Genomic DNA, 23,639 nt, shown 5'->3' on the forward strand with positions numbered 1-23,639 from the left:
TTGCTCTGTTTGTGCCTATTTAATCTTCAGTTATTTACTATCGAAAAACGACTGCGACGGATACTGTCCATTATTTTTATCTCCAGCAAAAGGCCTCCTGGATGTTGAATGTAGATGGGCTGCAGCCCAATAAACCAGGCCATGTGGTTTACAATTTCTGAAATCTCAAGGCCCATCACGTTGGTAGCTTGGGACAGCCTTGGGGGACAAAGTTCAGTCCCACATTGCTAGTTGGGAGAGAGTTGGAGTGGTATATAAGGGCTGTTGTTCTAGTCATTCCAAGTAAGTGAGAATAGAAGGAGCCCTCGCGCACTCCTCCTCCACTCGTCTTGGCACGACACGCACGTCGCGTTTCGTGACTCGAGTTCGAGTTCGAGACACACTCCTCCTTATATGCTCGCCGCGTGTCCCTGGCTTCCTACGCGTGTCAATGCGGGGGGAAGTCAAGTCAGTAGTTCGGGGAAGGGGGGAGGGGAGAGGACGATAGTCCGATCACCGTGGGGGGAAACCATTCCCCTAAGCATAAATACATCTATTAAGTAAGGAAGACGGGTCGGCTTCCTCCCAGGCTATACAAGGAGACCGATCAGATCTGAAAATAGTACTCTTAGATCTCTCTCGTGAAGTTCCTTTTGCTGTGCTACTCTCTAGTCTTCCCCATCCCGGCGACTGCGTGCACAGCCGTCCGGGAGAGCAGGCCTCCGAAACTCCGTCCGTTGAGATCCTGCACCGGGAGACGGGCGATAAGGTTTTTCGGGAGCGTCTCGGCGCGACTGCTCGCTGTTGTTCGTGTTCATCTTCGCCGGTTCGGCTGCTTCATCGACGACTTCGACTACACCATGGGCGACATCAACAACTCCCATGGTGGTGGTGGTGCTGCTGGTGCGACCTTCCCGGTCGCGATGTACGTGTTTTTCCTCTCCTACCTTGCACTGCTACTTGTTCCATGTTCAGATCTGATGCATGTGTTTAGTCTGATGTGTATGGTTAAGTATGCTTGTGCATCTGTAATGTTGCTTTCGGTAATTAAACTCACACGGAAATTGCCTAATAATCCAACAATCCAAAAACCTTATTTGCTTAGTCAATTTTCACCGTCTGGTTTTGCTGCTGCGCTCAAACCGAGTCCGTTTATGGGTTCTCATTTCAAGAGATGGCAGAGTAAGACCCTCTTGTGGCTCACTTCTATGGGTGTGCACCGGGTTGCGGAAGGTACTCCCAGAGGTCCGCTTACTCCTGACGAGGATAAAGCTTTCGGGGATGCCACCGTAATCTTTGTGGGTGGCGTTCTAAGTGTGCTTGGAGACAAGTTGGTTGATGCTTATCTGCACATCCGAAATGGGAAGGAACTGTGGGATGCACTGGACGCTAAGTTTGGTGCTGCCGATGCCGGAGGTGAACTGTATGCTATGGAGCAGTTCAATGACTACAGAATGGTTGAGAACCGATCTGTAGTAGAACAGGCTCATGAGATACAGATCATGGCAAAGGAACTCGAGCTCTTCAAGTGTGACAAGTTTGTCGCGGGATGCATTGTCGCTAAGCTTCCCCCTTCATGGAGGAACTTTGCCACTTCCCTAAAACATCAGAGGCATGAGTTTTCTGTTGAGAATATCATGGGCTCTCTGGATGTTGAGGAGAAGGCGAGGGCAAAAGACAAACACACTGGAGGAACCGAGGGACGTTCTGCTGCCAATATGGTACAGAAAAATGCCCACAAGTCCAAGGGAAAGAACAAGGGAGTCTTCCAGACTACCAACTTCAAGAAGAAGGGGAAAACGAAGAAGAAAGATCCTTGCTGGGTGTGTGGCGAGACAGGCCATTGGGCTAATCATTGTCCACAACGCAAAGGAAAGAAATGTCAGGCTGGACAGAACTCAAATTCTGTCAGCATGGTCATTGGCAACACAGAGGAATGAACTACATGGTATGGTAATATGTTACCTACTGTTCTTTCGGTGTTTCAGCCCACGGAATGGTGGGTTGATACAGGTGCTAATGTTCATGTGTGTGCTGACATCTCCATGTTTACCTCTTATCAGGCCCGAGGTTCCTCAATAATGATGGGGAATGGGTTACATGCTACTGTTCGTGGTGTTGGCACGGTAGATCTGAAGTTTACTTCGGGAAAGATCGTGCAACTGAGGAACGTGTTGCATGTCCCTTCTATCAAGAAGAACCTCGTTAGTGGCTCCCGTCTTATGAAAGATGGGTTTAAGTTGGTGTTTGAGTCCAATAAAGTTGTACTGTCTAAGTATGGAACTTTTGTTGGAAAGGGATATGAATGTGAGGGAATGTTTCGCTTCTTTCTAGAAGACTTTTGTGATAATGTTGTGAACCATGTAAGCATTAGTGTTGATGAAACTAATGTTTGGCATTCACGACTTCGTCATGTTAATTTCGGTTGTATGATGCGGCTTGCTGATATAAGTTTAATTCCGAAATTCACCTTTGTCAAAGGCTCTAAGTGCCATGCCTGTGTGCAAGCAAAGCAGCCTCGCAAGCCTCACAAGCCTGCGAAGGAAAGAAACTTGGCACCACTAGAGCTCATACATTCAGATCTATGTGAGATGAATGGTGAGTTGACAAGAGGTGGAAAGAAATATTTCATGACTTTGATTGATGATTCCACTAGGTACTGTTATGTGTACCTCCTGAAAACTAAAGATGAGGCTCTTGATTTCTTTAAAATCTATAAGGCTGAAGTTGAGAATCAACTTGAAAGAAAGATAAAAAGGGTTCGGTCCGATCGTGGTGGAGAGTACTTTTCTAATGAGTTCAATTTATTCTGTGCGGAACATGGTATAATCCATGAGAGGACGCCTCCCAATTCCCCACAATCCAATGGGATTGCGGAAAGGAAAAACCGTACTCTAACAGATCTGGTTAACGCCATGTTAGATGTTTCGGGTTTATCCAAGGAATGGTGGGGGAGGCTATTTTGACTTCGTGTCATGTCCTAAACCGTGTTCCAACCAAGAATAAAGAGATTACCCCTTATGAGGAATGGGAAAAGAAAAGACCAACACTCTCCTACCTACGAACTTGGGGCTGTTTGGCAAAAGTGAATTTACCAATCACCAAAAAGCGAAAGCTTGGACCAAAAACCGTGGATTGTGTCTTTCTTGGCTATGCTACCCATAGCATTGCTTATAGATTTCTTGTGGTGAAATCTGGAGTGGACGACATGAATGCTGGCACCATCTTTGAATCAAGAGATGCTACATTCTTTGAGGATATATTCCCTATGAGAGATATGCATGGCATGTCTAGTTGGGAATCTGATCCAATACATGAAACTCCTATGGAGTCTGATGAGGAATCTGATGATGAGAGTTCAGATTCTGATGAAGATGACAATGAAGCTCCCACAAGGAGTAAGAGACAAAGGACTGCAAAGTCTTTTGGTAATGATTTCATTGTGTATCTTGTGGATGATACTCCCACTACCATTTCAGAAGCTCTCGCATCTCCTGATGCAGACTACTGGAAGGAAGCGGTTCAAAGCGAGATGGATTCCATCTTGGCTAATGGAATGTGGGAGTCAACTGAGCGTCCTTATGGGTGAAAACCTGTAGGATGTAAATGGGTATTTAAGAAGAAGCTTCGAGCTGATGGTACTATTGAGAAGTACAAAGCTCGGCTTGTAGCCAAAGGCTATACCCAAAAGGAAGGCGAAGATTTCTTCGATACTTACTCACCTGTGGCGAGATTGATCACCATTCGAGTACTACTATTATTGGCTGCCTCACACGGTCTTCTCGTTCATCAAATGGACGTTAAGACGGCTTTCCTAAATGGAGAGTTGGACGAGGAAATTTACATGGAACAGCCTGATGGTTTCGTACTGCAAGGTCAAGAAAGAAAGGTGTGTAAATTAAAGAAATCTTTGTATGGTCTCAAACAAGCACCCAAATAATGGCATGAGAAGTTTGAAAGAACTTTGACATCTGTGGGCTTTGTTGTCAATGAAGCCGACAAATGTGTGTACTACCGCCATGGTGGGGGTGAGGGAGTTGTCCTATGCTTGTATGCGGATGACATACTAATTTTTGGGACAAGTCTCAAAGTGATTGAGGAGGTCAAAACCTTCTTATCTCAGTGTTTTGAGATGAAAGATCTTGGAGAAGCTGATGTTATATTAAACATCAAGCTATTGAGAGATGAGAATAATGGGATTACACTTGTGCAATCTCATTATGTTGAGAAGGTGTTGAACAGATTTGGCTATGCTGATTGCAAATCTTCTCTCACACCTTATGATCCTAGTGTCCTGCTTCGAAAGAATGAAAAGACAACTAGAGATCAATTGAGATACTCTCAAATCATTGGTTCACTCATGTATTTAGCTTGCGCTACGAGGCCTGATATCTCGTTTGCTGTGTGCAAACTTAGCCGGTTTGTGGCCAACCCGGGAGATGATCATTGGCATGCTCTTGAGAGAGTGATGCGCTATCTAAAGGGAACCATGAGTTATGGAATTCATTATACCGGGTATCCAAGAGGACTTGAAGGGTATAGTGATTCCAATTGGATTTCTGATGCTAAAATGAAAGCCACAGGTGGATATGTTTTCAGTCTTGGTGGTGGCGCTGTTTCCTGGAAGTCTTGCAAGCAGACCATCTTAATGAGGTCAACTATGGAAGCAGAACTCACAGCATTAGATACAGCTACTGTCGAAGCGGAATGGCTTCGTGAGCTCTTGATGGACTTGCCTATGGTTGAAAAACCAATACCGGCCATCCTCATGAACTGTGATAATCAAACTGTGATTGTCAAAGTGAAAAGTTCTAAGGATAATATGAAAAGTTCCAAACATATCAAGAGGAGACTGAAGTCTATCAGAAAACTGAGAAACTCCGGAGTGATAGCATTGGATTATGTCCAAAGTGCTAAAAATCTGGCAGATCCTTTCACAAAAGGACTATCAAGAAATGTGATAGACCTTGCATCAATGGAGATGGGTTTGAGACCCACTTGAGTTGCCGAGGGGGTAACCCAACCTATGTAATCGGAAATTCCGTGAAGTAGGACCTGGGAAAACAAACCGGAGCAACTAAGTTGAGAGAAAATTCAATACTCCCACTCCGCTGCAGATGCAATTCTCTCATAGCTACTGTAAGGCAGGTTGACAATGTCTTAATGTGTTCTGAGCGGCTCTTGATGAGCGAAGACGCCGTCCTACAGGGCGATCTTTTGAAGAACACACCTATATGAGTGACACTACTGGTCATAGTTGTTGGAGATATGCCCAAGAGGCAATAATAAAAGTGGTTATTATATATATTTATGTTTATGATAAATGTTTATATACCATGCTATAATTGTATTAACCGAAACATTGATACATGTGTGATATGTAAACAACAAAGAGTCCCTAGTATGCCTCTTAACTAGCTTGTTGATTAATGGATGATTAGTTTCATAATCATGAACATTGGATGTTATTAATAACAAGGTTATATCATTATATGAATGATGTAATGGACACACCAAATTAAGCGTAGCATAAGATCACGTCATTAAGTTATTTGCTATAAGCTTTTGATACATAGTTACCTAGTCCTTATGACCATGAGATCATGTAAATCACTTATACCGGAAAGGTACTTTGATTACATCAAACGCCACTGCGTAAATGGGTGGTTATAAAGGTGGGATTAAGTATCCGGAAAGTATGAGTTGAGGCATATGGATCAACAGTGGGATTTGTCCATCCCGATGACGGATAGATATACTCTGGGCCCTCTCGGTGGAATGTCGTCTAATGTCTTGCAAGCATATGAATAAGTTCATAAGAGACCACATACCACGGTACGAGTAAAGAGTACTTGTCAGGAGACGAGGTTGAACAAGGTATAGAGTGATACCGATGATCAAACCTCGGACAAGTAAAATATCGCGTGACAAAGGGAATTGGTATCGTATGTGAATGGTTCATTCGATCACTAAAGTCATCGTTGAATATGTGGGAGCCATTATGGATCTCCAGATCCCGCTATTGGTTATTGGTCGGAGAGAGTACTCAACCATGTCCACATAGTTCGCGAACCGTAGGGTGACACACTTAAGGTTTGATGTTGTAATGGTAGAACTTGAATATGGAATGGAGTTCGAAGTATTGTTCGAAGTCTCGGATGGGATCCCGGACATCACGAGGAGTTCCGGAATGGTCTGGAGAATAAGATTCATATATAGGAAGTCATTTTATAAGTTTGAAAATGATCCGGTGATTTTACGGAAGGTTCTAGAAGGTTCTAGAAAAGTCCGGAAGGAATCACTAAGGAAGGAGGAGTCCCGGAGGGACTCCACCTCCCCATGGCCGGCCAACCCTAGAGGGGGGGGTCCAAGGTGGACTCCACCTAAGGGGGCCGGCCACCCCCCCCCCCCCCCCACATGGTAGGGGAATCCCACTTGAGGTGGGAGTCCCACCTTGGGTAGGTTTCCCTACTACATGGAAGGTTCTTGTGTTGGGGTCTTATTCGAAGACTTGTAGTCCAACACTTGGGGATCCACCTATATAATGAGGGGCATAGGGGAGGGGGCCGGCCACCACAAGCCCTCAAGGAGGCCACGCCCCATAGTGGCCGGCCACCCCTCTCCCAAACCCTAGCCGCCCCCTCTCTCCTCCACCTCTCCCGCACGCTTAGCGAAGCTCCGCCGGAGTTCTCCATCGCCACCGCCACCACGCCGTCGTGCTGCCGGATTCAAGGAGGAGCTACTACTTCCGCTACCCGCTGGAACGGGGAGAAGGACGTCTTCTTCATCAACACCGAACGTGTGACCGAGTACGGAGGTGCTGCCCGATCGTGGCACCGTGATCAAGATCTTCTACGCGCTTTTGCAAGCGGCAAGTGAACATCTACCGCAGCAATAAGAGCCTACTCTTATAGGCTTTGGAAATATTCAAGGGTGAGTCTAGATCATCCCCTCGTTGCTCCCGTCTTCTAGATTGCATCTTGGCTTGGATTGCGTTCTCGCGGTAGGAAATTTTTTTTTCTATGAAACGAATCCCTACAGTGGTATCAGAGCCGTGTCTATGCATAGATGGTTGCACGAGTAGAACACAATTTTTGTGGGCGTTGATGCTCTTGTTGTCTTTAGTTTGAGTACTTTGCATCTTTGTGGCATAGTGGGATGAAGCGGCTCGGACTAACTTTATATGACCGCGTTCATGAGACTTGTTCCTCGTTCGACATGCAACTTGTATTGCATAAGAGGCTTTGCGGGTGTCTGTCTCTCCTACTATAGTGAAGATTCAATTTACTCTTCTATTGACAACACTAGTATCACCGTTGTGGTTCATGTTCGTAGGTAGATTAGATCTCTCTCGAAACCCTAAACCACGTAATATATGCAAACCAAATTAGAGACGTCTAACTTGTTTTTGCAGGGGTTTGGTGATGTGATATGGCCATAATGTGATGATGAATATGTATGAGATGATCATTATTGTATTATGGCAACCGGCAGGAGCCTTATGGTTGTCTTTAAATTTCATGTTGAGTAGTATTTCAAAGTAGTTGTAATAGTTGCTACATGAGGTGAACAACCATGAAGACGGCGCCATGAACCTTGATGCTACGCCGACGATGATGGAGATCATGCTCGTTGATGATGGAGATCATGTCTGTGCTTTGGAGATGAAGATCGAAGGCGCAAAGACTAAAGGGCCATATCATATCACATATGAATTGCATGTGATGTTAATCCTTTATGCATCTTATTTTGCTTAGAACGCGACGTTAGCATTATAAGATGATCCCTCACATTAATATCAAGATAATAAAGTGTTCTCCCCTCGTATGCACCGTTGCAACAGTTCGTCGTTTCGAAGCATCTCGTGATGATCGGATGTGATAGACTCAACGTTCACAAACAATGGGTGTAAGCCATGTTGCACACGCGGAATACTTGGGTTTGCTTGACGAGCCTAGCATGTACAGACATGGCCTCGGGACAACGGAAACCGAAAGGTTACACGAGTCATATGGATGATATGATCAACATGTTGATGTTCACCATTGAAGCTACATCATCTCACGTGATGATCGGTTTTGGTGTAGTGAATGTGGATCGTCTACCACTTAACAACTATGAGGGATGTTGTATTAAGTGGGAGTTCATTAGTAATTAGATTAAAACATGAACTAATTATAATAAACATAGTCTGAGTAGTATTTTGATTTATTTTGTAGTATTGGCATCCGTTTTTCTACCATGCGCTAGTCTTGTAATTGAGATAGAAATACTGTTAAAATCTGACAAGAAACTTTACGGACTAGTACCATATTGTTAAAGAATCAAGAAATGATTAAGTCCTATTGCAAACTTTTAGTAAACCTCACATTGTTGATTCATAGAACTATGGTTTCAATTAGTACCTAAAGTTATCTTGTCTCCGTGAAACTTGAAGTTCAAATCTGTTTGAAAAATAAGGAGCTGAAATTTTAGTTTTCAGAAATAATCAAGGTATGAGATATATGTGATACCTAAAGACCTTATTGCAAGATGATAGAATATAATTTGGTGAGACTACATAAACTCATAAGTTTTATGGGAATGTACGAAGGTGGAAGACGCAAGGCGTCCCAATCCTCCAACTATTGGGGCACTAACGATATTCGCATATCCATGAAGTAATTGTCCTTAGTATGCACCGTTGCTAAGACTCGTCATTTCTAAGCATCACGTGATGATCGGGTGTTATAGATTCTACGTGTGCATACAACGGGTGCAAGACAGATTTGCACATGCAAATACTGAGGTTAAACTTTACGAGCCTAGCATGTACAGACATGGTCTCGAAAAGTCGTCATGATATAATGGATAAAATTATGAGTGAAATTGTTCATCATATTACAAAGTTACTAATAGTGAAATCTGGAACACTTGTCATATGATGATCAACTTCAAAGTTAGAACCACAAGGTTAATGGTATTTGACCAACAAACCTAGAAGTTAATGATGTTGAAGTGTTTTTCTGAATAATGAGGAAAGCTAAAAGAGAAACTGCAAAAGATATTTTGGCAGAAAGAAAGAAAAGACTAGAAAGTCTAGCTCAGGTGTACATAAATGATATACATGTTATGGATGTATTCCTCGTTTGGTCACACAATGAAATTCTTGGGTATTTGTGCCATATTTGTTGGTATGAAGTGTCATACAAAACAACGCAATACAAGAATACAATGGCCTAAGTGACTGACAAGGAATATGATAGGAATGCACGTCTGGAACAAAAATAAAGTGTTATTATGTTCATCGTTGGCATTCTATCTAGCCCTTAGAATTTATAATAAAGAACTTAATAATTGTTATTTTGCTCTGGTCAAATGAAAACAATGAGTTGTTCAAATTATGACATTACTCCATGTACGATGGATAAGTTATTATAAATCTTAATGGTGAAACACACACACATAATACTGACGCTAAAATGCCATAAGGCAAATGATTTGAATTCCACTTATTTGTGGAACCGCCATTTAGGTCATGTTGGAAAGGAACGCATGAAGAAACTCCATGCAAATGGATTATTGGAGTCATTTGATTTTTGAATCATTTGGCGCTTGCAAATCTCTTCTAAAAAGAATGACTAAAATACCGTTCATAGGCCAAGAGTGGAATGGACAACTAACTTAGTGAAAACATACATGATGATATATGTGGTTCACTGGGCATAGTTGTGCGCGGGAGATTCTTCTACTTCATGAAAACTTCAGACGATGAATTAAGTATATATATATGTGAACATATTCGATAAGGAAGAAGTTTGAAACATTTGAATGGATTCAAATAAATTTCAGCATGAAGTGGAAATCATCGTAATAGAAAAGTCAAATATCTATGATTGGATCATAGTGGAAATATTTGAATTACTAGTTTTAACAAACATCTAAGAGAGTTATGAAATTGTTCTACAACCCACGTTTCTTGGAGTATCATAGTGATGATGAAGTATCCGAGAGATGTATCCAAACCTTGTTGGGTCAATAATGAGATAAAATATTAATGCCATTATATTTTTTGTGGATTGTGCTTTAAAGACTACCGCTTTTACACTAAATAGAGCATCATCATGATCCATTGAAATGACACCATACAAGTTATGGCATGGGTATAAACCCTAATAGTTCTTTCTTTAAATTTTGGTCTAAGAGTTTACAACCAAAATCGGATGAATGTCTTTGTTGGTTATCCCAAAGAATTGATTGGGAATTCTTTCCACTATGAAGTAAACGACAAAAGTGTTTGTTAATGTTATTTGCTTATTTCCAAGAAATTGTTTTCTAGCGAAGTATTTGAGTGGGAGGACAATAGAACTTGATAATGTTTATGAACCTGAGCATAATGATCAGAGTAGCACAGCATCGGAAATTGGTTCCGGAAGCAGTCAAGACGGTCATGGCTCCCATGACTACAAAGTGTTTTTAGCCATGAAGATCGAAGTATATATTGAACCTTGTAGGTATGGTTTACTTTGTGATCAAATAAATGATTTGTGGACAAAGGATTGATTTTGAACAATGATAAAACCAACTACAAACAAAAGAAGTTATGATGGGCCCTGACTCCGTTAAAATGGCTATACGCCATGAAATCCAAGATAGATGAATACTTATTGAAAGTAAATGGATCTATAAAATTGAAGAAGCTTGACTTGTCAAAAAGTTGTTTACGACAAAGTTCAAAGAGTTGACTACGATAAGATTAGATCTTCCGTAGCAATGCTTATAGTCTATATGGATTATTCTAGTAATCACTACATATTTCTTTTATGAGATATGTTAGTAGGATGGCAAAATACATTACTTATCAGAAGTGTGTATTAAAGGTGTATACAAGATACAACCAAGAGTTTTGCTGGTCCGTGGAATACTAGATAGGTATACAAACTTCAATTGGATGAAGTGAGTATCACGGAGTTGGAATCTTCACCAGATGAAATAGTCAAAGAGTTTTGATTTCATCAGAAACGATGAAGAGGCTTGCATTTGCAAGAAATTAAGTGGGAGCGCTAAGACATATTTATAAAACTTTATGTAGATGACATATAGTTGGTTATAAATGATGTAATTATATACTTGATTAAAAGATTTCATTGAGAAATTAACTTCAATGAAAGGATATGGACTGAAACAAATTTAGTGTCAAGATCTATGAAGATAGATTGAAACACATAATAAGTTTAAGTCAAAAGTACATAGAATGGATATTGAAGTAGTTCAATATAGAAATATTAACAAAATGTTCTTGTCATGTGAAGGTTTAAAAAGACTTAAGTGTATGACACTCAATGAGTAAAAAACACATGAGTGATTATAGATCACATGTACACAATCAGATGTCCTGTGTTCTAAATGTGTTATGAGCATGTACCAAAATGATTCATGTGATGATCATTGAAAAACAGTAAGAATATTCTTGAGTACTTAAGAAGAACCAAGGATATATAATATATATATATAGTTTTGTATGGAGAAATGACAAACAAATCGCTGTAAGGTGTTGCACCGATATTTGTTTTGTCACATATGAAAATAAAATTTCAATCTCAAATTAGACTAAGTGTTGTTTAAAAGATAGCACAATGAGCTAGAAGTTGTCTATGCTAGATTTAGAAGAGTTCTAAATATTGTGACGGATTCTACAAAAGAAGGCAGAGTATGTCATTGTTTTGACAATGACAAAGGATGTTAAGTCAAGAGGTTCTTTGAGAACTTGGTGTAGTTCCGACAGAGTCAGAACTTTGAAGCTATATTGTGTGTGACAATATTAGTGACATATTTCAGACCACGGAATTAAGGTTCCACCAGAAGACCAAACATATTTAATGCCGACTCATTTGGAAATGAGTGATGCGTTGAGACGCAAATGAATTACAAAATACATACGTTTCTGAGCGTGTCAGATCCGTTGACTAAAACCTCTCCCGTGAGCAAAACATGATAAAGCACCGGAAGGCCAAGGTGTTGTATCTTTACAAATGTAAACTAGATTATTGACTCTAGTGCAAGTGGGAGACTTTTGGAGATATGCCCAAGAGGCAATAATAAAAGTGGTTATTATATATCTTTATGTTTATGATAAATGTTTATATACCATGCTATAATTGTATTAACCGAAACATTGATACATGTGTGATATGTAAACAACAAAGAGTCCCTAGTATGCCTCTTAACTAGCTTGTTGATTAATGGATGATTAGTTTCATAATCATGAACATTGGATGTTATTAATAACAAGGTTATATCATTATATGAATGATGTAATGGACACACCCAATTAAGCGTAGCATAAGATCATGTCATTAAGTTATTTGCTATAAGCTTTCGATACATAGTTACCTAGTCCTTATGACCATGAGATCATGTAAATCACTTATACCGGAAAGGTACTTTGATTACATCAAACGCCACTGCGTAAATGGGTGGTTATAAAGGTGGGATTAAGTATCCGGAAAGTATGTGTTGAGGCATATGGATCAACAGTGGGATTTGTCCATCCCGATGACGGATAGATATACTCTAGGCCCTCTCGGTGGAATGTCGTCTAATGTCTTGCAAGCATATGAATAAGTTCATAAGAGACCACATACCACGGTACGAGTAAAGAGTACTTGTCAGGAGACGAGGTTGAACAAGGTATAGAGTGATACCGATGATCAAACCTCGGACAAGTAAAATATCGCGTGACAAAGGGAATTGGTATCGTATGTGAATGGTTCATTCGATCACTAAAGTCATCGTTGAATATGTGGGAGCCGTTATGGATCTCCAGATCCTGCTATTGGTTATTGGTCGGAGAGAGTACTCAACCATGTCCACATAGTTCGCGAACCGTAGGGTGACACACTTAAGGTTTGATGTTGTAATGGTAGAACTTGAATATGGAATGGAGTTCGAAGTATTGTTCGAAGTCTCGGATGGGATCCCGGACATCACGAGGAGTTCCGGAATGGTCCGGAGAATAAGATTCATATATAGGAAGTCATTTTATAAGTTTGAAAATGATCCGGTGATTTTACGGAAGGTTCTTGAAGGTTCTAGAAAAGTTCGGAAGGAATCACTAAGGAAGGAGGAGTTCCGGAGGGACTCCACCTCCCCATGGCCGGCCAACCCTAGAGGGGGGAGTCCAAGGTGGACTCCACCTAAGGGGGCCGGCCACCCCCCCACATGGAAGGGGGGAATCCCACTTGAGGTGGGAGTCCCACCTTGGGTAGGTTTCCCTACTACATGGAAGGTTCTTATGTTGGGGTCTTATTCGAAGACTTGTAGTCCAACACTTGGGGATCCACCTATATAATGAGGGGCATAGGGGAGGGGGCCGGCCACCACAAGCCCTCAAGGAGGCCGCACCCCATAGTGGTCGGCCACCCCTCTCCCAAACCCTAGCCGCCCCCTCTCTCCTCCACCTCTCTCGCACGCTTAGCGAAGCTCCACCGGAGTTCTCCATCACCACCGCCACCACGCCGTCGTGCTGCCGGATTCAAGGAGGAGCTACTACTTCCGCTGCCCGCTGGAACAGGGAGAAGGACGTCGTCTTCATGAACACCGAACGTGTGACCGAGTACGGAGGTGCTGCCCGATCGTGGCACCGTGATCAAGATCTTCTACGCGCTTTTGCAAGCGGCAAGTGATCGTCTACCGCAGCAATAAGAGCCTACTCTTATAGGCTTTGGAAATCTTCAAGGGTGAGTCTAGATCATCCCCTCGTTGCTCCCGTCTTCTAGATTGCATCTTGGCTTGGATTGCGTTCTCGCGGTAGGAATTTTTTTGTTTTCTATGCAACGAATCCCTACAATAGTGTGGGAGATTTGGGTGAATCTCTAGTAAGCTCATGAAGGGCCGAGGAGTATGACTTATAAGCTCCACCCGAGGGGAAAGCTAAGGTAGCCTAGTACCGTGCCGGCATTGAGGGAAACTTGCTGCACAAAGACTGACAATTCAAGGCATAGTCCATTGTTCAGTTGTAGTCAAGCGTAGCACCTTGCCTAGGTGGAAGTTCAACTTAACAGTCTCCACCGAAGTGCAGGTATATTAAACAGTGAATGGAACTAATGTGTCATCTGATGTGCATATGAGATCTGGTGGGGGATTGTTGAATGTAGATGGGCTGCAGCCCAATAAGGCAGCCCATGTGGTCTACAATTCCTGAAATCTCAAGGCCCATCACGTTGGCAGCTTGGGACAGCCTTGGGGGACAAAGTTTAGTCTCACATTGCTAGTTGGGAGAGAGTTGGAGTGGTATATAAAGGCTGCTGTTCTAGTCATTCCAAGTGAGTGAGAATAGAAGGAGCCCTCGCGCACTCCTCCTCCTCCGCCCGCCCGTCTCGGCTCGGCACGGCACGGCACGTCACGACACGTCACGCACGCACGTCGCGTTTCGTGACTCGAGTTCGAGTTCGAGACACACTCAAGGAAGCCTAAATTTTTTGCTTGGTGCACCAACTGTGTTGGGTACGTGTCGGCCTGCATGTGCATGCTCGCCGCGTGTCCCTGGCTTCCTACGCGTGTCAACGCGGGCGGGTCGGCTTCCTCCCAGGATATACAAGGAGACCGATCAGATCTGGAAACAGTACTCTTAGATCTCTGTCGTGAAGTTCCTTTTGCTGTGCTACTCTCTAGTCTTCACCATCCCGGCGACTGCGTGCACAGCCGTCCGGGAGAGCATGCCTCCGAAACTCCGTCCGTTGAGATCCTGCACCGGGAGACGGGCGATAAGGTTTTTGGGGAGCGTCTCGGCGCGACTGCTCGTTGTTGTTTGTGTTCATCTTCGCCGGTTCGGCTGCTTCATCGACGACTTCGACTACACCATGGGCGACATCAACAACTCCCATGGTGGTGGTGGTGCTGCTGGTGCGACCTTCCCGGTCGCGATGTACATGCTTTTCCTCTCCTACCTTGCACTGCTACTTGTTCCATGTCCAGATCTGATGCATGTGCTTAGTCTGATGTGTATGGTTAAGTATGCTTGTGCATCTATAATGTTGCTTTCGGTAATTAAACTCACACGGAAATTGCCTAATAATCCAACACTGAGTCGTGAGTTTCAAGACGCCGGGGGGGGTCCTGTTTCTGTAAAAATCTACAAAAATCAAAGGGAATTGCCAGCTTCAGTAGACTAAGTTAGTGCTCAACATTATATTTGCATATTTAAGTTATAAGGTAAGTTATAACTGAGATTTTTTGTTACAATTGAGACTGCAACTAGAAAAGTACCTACAAACCGTTAGATTTGTTCCGTGATCCATGCTAATGATAAATTACAACATGGGTTAACAAAAATTTGATAATTTTATTCTAGTAAGAACTAATTTAATTCTTCGTAGACTAAAAAATTAGTCACGCCCAAATAAAAAAATAACTTTCCTTTCTTCTTTAAATGTGGAATGTTAGGAATAGTTATTATCAGATGCTCGTTTCTCTCTAGTGTTAATGGTTTTGTAGAAACAATATTTATGTTAGGTTAGTTTTACCCGACAGGGTGTTTCTACACACGAATGGATATGCACCTTTTATTTCAAATGCTTTTAAACAAATTTAAAAATGTTAAACAAACAAAAGAAAATTTCTTGTGTATATCTTGACATGTTACATGCTTATAAAGTTATTTCAGGAAAAATCAACATGTTTTATATCCTTTGTAAAAATGATAAATTTTGGTGCTTAAAATAATCTGTTTCTCAAAACATTTTTTTTATTTTTTTACACATGGTATAAAAAATATCGATTTTATGTGAAACTTCATGTAAGCACATAGAACATGTCCCTCTGCATGCAAAAAAATCGTAAGTTTTTTTAAAAAATTAAAATATATTTTTACCGCTGGATATATATACACCCAGGAATAATTTTGAGTTTCACAGTTTTACCTATTTATACACTTGTGCTGAACTACATGGGCAGTATTCCATGTTAATGTTGTCGTGCCAACCGGTGAATCTTTGGTTTTCAACTTTTGGATGTTTTGTAAGAAGTTTGATCCTTCCTCCCCGATCTATCTCATGTACGCGCCGCCGCCGATCACCGGCGCCGCTGACTAACCACGCGATCATAGTCGTCGCCGGCCAACCTCATGAGCGGTGCGGCAAGACAGCCCGACACGGGCAGCGCAAGACAGTCTGTGTGTGTCAAACGAGACTACCAAAGAGGGTGCGAGATAATCCGGCTAGTCTCATTTCCAAAGCTCAGGTGGTCTGGCCAAATTGTCCCTGAATTGTCCGATCGTTCATCGCGCTGCCGCTAACCCTGCCAGCACGCACCAACGAGACATTGCCGAGGCTTGTGTGTGTCAGCGCCTTGCAGTGCCTAATGGCTAGCCAGCACTGCCTTGTCGCCCATTCCGCCTGCCGGCCACGACATCCACCGTGTACATACTCATATCCATACGCATGAAATATGTTAGTACAATTTAATTAAATCATATGGGTTTTATACTGAGTTACGTATACCGATTCAGTACTAATGATGAAGGGATATCAAGCGATCACCAGTATAGGGATCCTAGATGTCTTGTTGCTTGTATATTATCTCCGTCCTATGAAAGCTATCTGAGATATATCTAAATTTTAATGTATCACCTTCGAATTTTGACAAACCTCCGACATGTTTTGTGGGATGTAGCGAATCCTATAAAATTTGTGTAAACTTTATCTAAATTTAGATGTATCTAGATACTAAATAGTATCTAGGTATATTCGAATTTTTACAAACCTCCTGCATGTTTTGTGGGAGGGAGCGAGTAAATTATTTGGAATGTTTCTGACTCCTGGAGATCGATCCATGTATTCTCTAGGGGTAATAGGATCTTGCTGCTGAACTGCCAAGGCTGTAGCCTGTAGCTTGGCCGGTCAGGCTTTCTCTTTCAATTTCTCAGTGATGTTTCTATACAACCGCTGGCTTTCCTTCCCTCTCCGGCATTCTTGCATACTCCAGTTCTCTGAAATGTAGGGATAGTCATTACCAGATGCTTGTCATTCTCTTTAGTTCTACATAGCTCACTGTCCCAATAGTTTTGCAGACACAATAACGTTCATCCTGGGACAGTTACCGAGTTATACACCCTGGACTGAACTAAATCAACATTATGCCATGTTGATCTTGGACAGCACATTTCTAACGGCGAATTTTCAATTTTGGCCATTTAGGCTCCACTCTACCAACTATTAGATACAAGCACAGCCAGCTGCAACTAAGTTTTCTTATTAAATTAACATACAGCAATCTGTAGCGTGGCAAAGATACATACAAATCGCAAAAAATGTTCTCCCCGTAGAACCAGCCTAGTGGAGGCTAACACCGCGGCAATGCATTTACATAATCTGCAAAGAATAAATGGAATGTGCCTCCACCAGCAGCAGCAACAACAACCGTAGTTCGTAGCCTATTCTGAATCATAGAAATCGCTAGGGCATGGCGTAATTACATCCGACTCTAGCATCTGTACCACCCTATGCATTGTCGGCCGCTCCTCTGGCAAAGAGCTCACGCATTGTTTGGCAAGAGAGAGCAGGGCATCCAGGGTCTCAATCTGCACGCCTTCACAATTTGGATCAACGATTTCCCGCTCACGGTTCTCGCCGACCAGGAAATTTAGCTGCAAATACAGTAAAGGTTTATCCTTAAGCTAGGTGGTAAATCCACAGAAAAAGAAGGTAGCTCGCATGAAATGAAAGGACCTAAAATGACGTACCCATCCAACAATGTTCAGCCCCTTCTCAATGAAGGATGCATCAGTAGGCCTCTTTCCATTTAGTATCTCAAGCACCAAAACTCCAAAACTGTAGACGTCCGTCGTTTCAGTAGCCCTGCCACTCTGCATATACTCTGGATGTTCGGTTTTGCAAATATTAGCTCAGACCAATTCAAAACGATATATTAATAACTAATTTTCAGAACTAGGCAGCAGACACAAATCTGCATTTTTTTCCTCACTGGTGAAATTGAACAACTTCCACATACCTGGCGCAAGATATCCAAATGTTCCTGCAACTATTGTAGTAATATGAGATTCTTCATCCTCGAGTAGTTTTGCAAGTCCGAAGTCTGATACACGGGCTTCAAAATTGGCGTCCAGTAAGATATTGCTCGACTTAATATCACGATGTATTATTCGAGGTGAACAGTCATGATGCAAGTAAGCCAGGCCTTTTGCAGCTCCAAGTATTATGTTAATGCGTGTATCCCAATCCAACGGTTCAACTGGCTCAGCTGATTCAGTTGGTTCAGTTAGGTCAGCTGGGTCGGCTTTTTTTTCTGTCAACACCGATAAACAGACGAGACATTAGGCTTGGGCATAAAAAGGTCATTTCTGCTCGGTAATAAATCAGTGCCCATGGAAGACCTGAGCAAAAATGGTTGTCGTTCAATCGGTTCAAATTTAGAACAGAAAATAGCATATACACAGTACATAAATGGAACCAATTTTAAGTAACTGCATACAGAACCGAACTACAGAATATTCAGTATGTTGAGCTTAGAAAGATATGTTGTGAACTTGATGTTGGCTAAAACACGAATCTACTACAAGGGCAAAGTTGTCTGAACGTTTTCCTTGGCAGGATCTTCCCCTAGATTAAAAGGTCTACTCCGAGGATCCTGTTCGTTTCAACACTGGATCTCTGGCAATAGCAACTGTTACTGCTCAACAATGGATCTCCAGCAATACCAACTGTATCTTGAATTAAGAATATCTGAGTTTTGATGTCATGTTGAGTTTCAGGCATCAATTATCTAGCCCTTAAGACTATATTAATTTTAGTGTCGACTTCAAACACACATTCTTAGTTTGACATTGAGAAAGCAAAACAAATATCAATTTATATTACCATGCGCATTCAACTGAGCTATGAAATAATAGGAATAGTTCAATAAAACATAATCAAGATGTATGCTGACAAAAACAACTTGACACTCACCAGGTACATGTAGCACTCCATCCAGGCTTCCACCTGGAAGGTAGTCATATATCAGCAGTTTTGATGAAGGCGAATTGCAATAGCCACGGAGGTTGACCAAATTACGATGCTTCACGCTTCCCAATATCTCGAGTTCTCTATCGAAGTACCGGTCACGCCCTTCAGTTGTTTTCACTATCCTTTTCAATGCAAAGACGTTACCGTCATCCATTGCAAGTTTATAAACAGTTCCGAAACCGCCTGATCCAATGACACTTGCCTCATCCATGTTCTCTAGTTTCTTGAGGATATCTTTGGTGGCATAAGGGAGGTCCCCGTGGAACATCACAACGGAAGAGCCTGAAATGACAAGCAAGGTTACAATAAAATCTATTTACAACATGTGAAGTAGTTGCAGGGCATAGTTACCTCCACATAGCTCCACCCCAAAACCATGAATATCTTTCTTTCCGAAATTCTTGTACAGAAAACAACCCCAGAAACACATCAAAGCCACCAATAGCAGAGCTCCTACTGTTGCTATTGCACTTATAGCAAGTCTGGTAGAGGAACTTTTGCTCCCGTCACCTAACATAAGAAAACAGCAAAATAAATCTCAGGTAATATACCCATAGTGGTGAACTGAAACAAAAGATCAATTTACAGAATCCAAAACTGCCATAAGTGTGTTTCTCGGAGGAATATAAAGAGACTTGTTGAATATATGCGCATTCAGCATTTCTAAGATAGAAAATGTTACAAGCATGGAACAAAAGATGCCAGAGTAGTATGTTTAATTATCTGATACCTGGAGAAGGTAGTTGAGTGCCATCTGATGGTGATTGAACTGCATCTTTGCACACTGAATTAATCTGCTTCCCGCATAAATCACGGTTTCCAATGAAGCTGCATTATAATGTGAAAATTCAGATTCAATGGTATAAATGGGAAAGCATAATGGCCCCTCGTTGGAGAGGTAAGAACGGCATGTTGCATAAGACCTCTTTATTTTTTTTTACTCGATAAAAATATACAGATTAAACTAGATAGATGCAACAAACACAGAGAAAGACAACTCACGAAGTTTCATTAAAATTGGCAAGTGAACCATCTGATGGTATTGCTCCTGTCAGGAAGTTCATGGATACGTTGCTGCATAGGTTGTGAAAATAATACAAAAATAAGGCTCATTGTACATGGCAGCAGTTTGACATGTTTATGCAGATAAACAAAACACTTACAATGATGAAAGTTTGGTCAGCTTATCAAGAGACTGTGGGACTGATCCCCTCAATGTATTACTGGACAAGTCCCTGTAGGATAAAGAAACATAATTTAGTAATGGCAATTAATCTTTAAAAACATAAACAGAGGAATTGATCTACATTCCAATACAGATAACTCATGTCCAAGCTTTATTATATGACTCAATACTGTATAAGATATCTCATTAATATAACACGGGATATCAATCTCATGCAGAGTTGACAATCAGATTTATTGAAATAAAAAAACAGGAAGTAAATCAACTAAAACTCCACCAGTGGACTCACAGTGTCTCAAGTTCTACAAGATCACCAAACTCTGAAGGGATATATCCACTTATATAATTTCCTTGTAGATACCTGCAAGTGACAACAGAAGAAATAGAAGCCATCACTACACTAGAAGTTTTCTGGCACACATAAAGGAGATTCCAACCAGAACTGCAATGTATCCTCAAGATCACTATCAGTTACCATCTAATATTTCATATGATGGAAAGAAAGCATTACTAGTAATCAGAGTCAGTATAAAACTTACAGTCGTTGCAACTGGGTACAATTTCCTAATTCAGGAGGGAGTGAACCATACAAACTGTTCCCCTCTAGTGATCTAATAACATAAAACCACATTTATATCAAAGACCAAATGCTTTCATGTATAAGGTGGATATTAACAGTAGATCGGTTAAGAATAAATAAAAAAAATTGAACACACTTACAAAGTCTGTAACTGATTTAGCCTCCCAATTTCAGGTGGTATCGGCCCAACCAACTTGTGATATGCAAGACTCCTAAAGGGAATGCAGTTAGTGGCAAGATATTTATGGCAACACAATTCAAAAAATTGAATATGATCCTCTCAAATTATAAAATGCTATCCCAAAATGAACACCAAATAACCAAAGAAAAATGGTGAGGGGCTAGGTTAAGAAGAGCAGATCACAATAAACCCAGTTAATATACAGCTTCGACTCTTACAGGTTTATCACTCTTTTAGTGGGAATATCACATCTAACACCCTTCCAGTTGCATGGATCCGCATCTTGTTCACGCCAGTTCAAAAAGATCCCATCTGAATTTGTAACTGCCTTCTTGAAGGCAAGAAGTGCTTCACCTGTAAGAAACAATTCTTGGAACGTTAACATTAGATAAGAACACCAAACTCAAATGGTTCACATGAATACCAGCCACAACCATCACATACCATCTGTATTTAGCGCTCTTGCTTCACGAGCCACACAGTGCAGAATTACCAAAACAAAGAGGAAACCGGGCAGTTTTCTCAAAAAAGAGCCCATTAATGACCACCTGGTGAAGCATATAAAGATAACTAGAGCATATTCCAGAGGTCATCGACAAAGGAATATGGTGTGCATCTTCCTAAGTAGAGATGAACACAACCCTGCAGTGGTGAAAAGGAAAACATATCAGCAATCATCCCCAAACTAGTTAGCTTCATGTTTAGGAGCTAATCTCTAGCCCCGCTTTTACAGACTTCCCTTTGTTCTGTTTTAAGTAATAAAAATGGGGGAGATGCGGTGGGAAAACCTACGGTACAGCTTCGAAAAAAATCATCACAAACTAAGACAACCCTCAGAAATGCCTTAACGCCCTAACGATCATCACATCGCTCTATCGAAACAAATAGCAGAGTGAATGCACCACTTTTGGACATGATGATGTTTGGAGCTTGCACGAAATTGATGCGATAATTTGGAGTTAAACAAAATTGAGGGTGGAGCTAAATCAATTTTCTATGCAACATTTCTATGTTTTTTGTCCAAATAACCTTTTTTTATGAGAAGGGACTCGCCCCTGCTTCATTAAAGAAACATAAATAAATTGTTTGCTACATCATCGAAACAGAATAAAAGGGAAACCAGTCCGCAAAGCTCAACTTTTGTCCACACAACTGTTCCACGCCAACTGAACAAGCTTCGAACAATTGATTTCCCCAAACGAAACGAAGCAAATCTACAGAGCAAAAGCATCCGGCACTCCCATTTCTTAAATCCGTTGGCAGACAGAGTCCCAGCCCCCAGTAATCCACTACCGCCTTCAGCTACCTACATCCATGCAGAAGGGGAGCAAAACTAGCAGCTCTAGCTGAAGAAACAAGAAAGCAGTTACTAATTCCTGCTACCAAACGAGAGCATGCATCCAGTGTTAAAGCCGCTCCAACAACCGCCGCAGCTCAACAGAAAAGCAGGACATAGCTACCCGCCGCGGCGCTATCGACGCGAAATGCGGAAACCAATTTGGCGCCCCCCGCCGCCGCCGCATCCGGCGGGCCACCCAGCGCGGCTGTACACGAAACTCTATGCTTGAATCGGCGGGAACGGCGCAGATCCGGCGCGAGACGGCGTACCTGCGCTCTCGCCCGCAGGAAGCGCGGCGGCGATCTGCGGCGAGGTCGGGGGGCCGACGAGATGGCGAATGGGGCCGGCGATTAGCGGTGGGGGAGGGAGGTGGGAGGATGTGAGCTGCGAAGAAGCGGCAGTGGTGTGGTCACTGTGGTGGTGAGCGGAGCAGAGTGAGGGTGGGAGGGTAAATGGGTCCGAAGAGATTAGGCAGCCGCTGGCTTTGCTCGGCGGTGGTGGTGTACAGTGGAGTGAGTGAGCGCAAGCAGAGCGAGCTAGTACAGACTACAGAGTAGAGTGAGCTAGTGAGGGCGGTTTTGTCCGCGTGCGCCCTAAGCGACGGGGCACGGGTCGAACAGCTAATCACTCGGTTAACTACCAGATTGCCCTGCATAATCTACGGATTCTGTCTGCTTGGTCGTACTGATTTTATCTGTCTACTAGATCCTCATGTTCCTCTGTGTTGACATCAACTGACTATGGATCTGACTATGGATCCATAATGAAAGTCAGAATAAGAAAAGTTCATGAAAGCCGGAGGGGAGGACTAACTAAGGGAGGTTGAAGTCTCCGCGCTGTTGAGAGATTTGCTTGGTGTTCCGGGCTTCACAGCAGCGGTATTAAAGTAGGGGCGACAACATAGGTGAAGTTCAGACTCCTACCTTTCAGGGTGAAAACCTAAGGTCTGGCCTTAACTGTTTGTGTCTGCCAATGACCTTGTTGGAGACATTGTTTTGAGAGCGGGGACTATCTTCAGGGTGAAAACCTAAGATCTATGATCGGGCGACGACGGTGTTAGAGCACTGTTCCCTTCTTGGAGACGTCGTTTTTTGAAGAGTCTGTATTTCAGGTGTTGTCTTGGCGGTGGATGTATTGCTGTTGTTAGGTCAGAGATGTTGTAGCGGGACTTTTATTTCTTAGTTTTCTTTTCTTTTTTTGGTTGTGTGCATCCGTAGTGCCATTAGGGTGGTGCGTTGTTGCATAAACTGGGTGTAATTGATATCTTTTTATATTAATATATTCCCTTTATCGAAAAAATATGTGTTCCTCTGTTCATTACTGTGGTGGTGGACCGTAGTAGGAGTATAGTACAGTTTGGTTGGCTAGTTTCC

At 42.2% G+C, this 23,639-nt stretch overlaps 1 protein-coding gene across 1 annotated transcript; it reads right to left on the reverse strand.

Moving 5' to 3' along the window:
* Positions 1–17,192: 17,192 nt before the first annotated feature.
* On the reverse strand, positions 17,193–22,766 carry LOC127296090 (LRR receptor-like serine/threonine-protein kinase FEI 1). Its single transcript, XM_051326120.2, has 14 exons — positions 22,536–22,766; positions 21,372–21,569; positions 21,146–21,281; positions 20,887–20,958; positions 20,706–20,777; positions 20,456–20,527; positions 20,144–20,215; positions 19,983–20,054; positions 19,711–19,808; positions 19,332–19,490; positions 18,924–19,262; positions 17,968–18,261; positions 17,699–17,832; positions 17,193–17,602 (listed from the first exon to the last, which is right to left on the reverse strand). Exons 2-14 carry the CDS (start codon positions 21,463–21,465, stop codon positions 17,390–17,392), a joined length of 1,827 nt encoding a protein of 608 aa, XP_051182080.1. The 5' UTR covers positions 21,466–21,569; positions 22,536–22,766; the 3' UTR covers positions 17,193–17,389.
* Between the last annotated feature and the right edge of the window lie 873 nt (positions 22,767–23,639).

This window comes from Lolium perenne, chromosome 4 (assembly GCF_019359855.2).
Source record: "Lolium perenne isolate Kyuss_39 chromosome 4, Kyuss_2.0, whole genome shotgun sequence".
Lineage (NCBI taxonomy): Eukaryota > Viridiplantae > Streptophyta > Magnoliopsida > Poales > Poaceae > Lolium > Lolium perenne.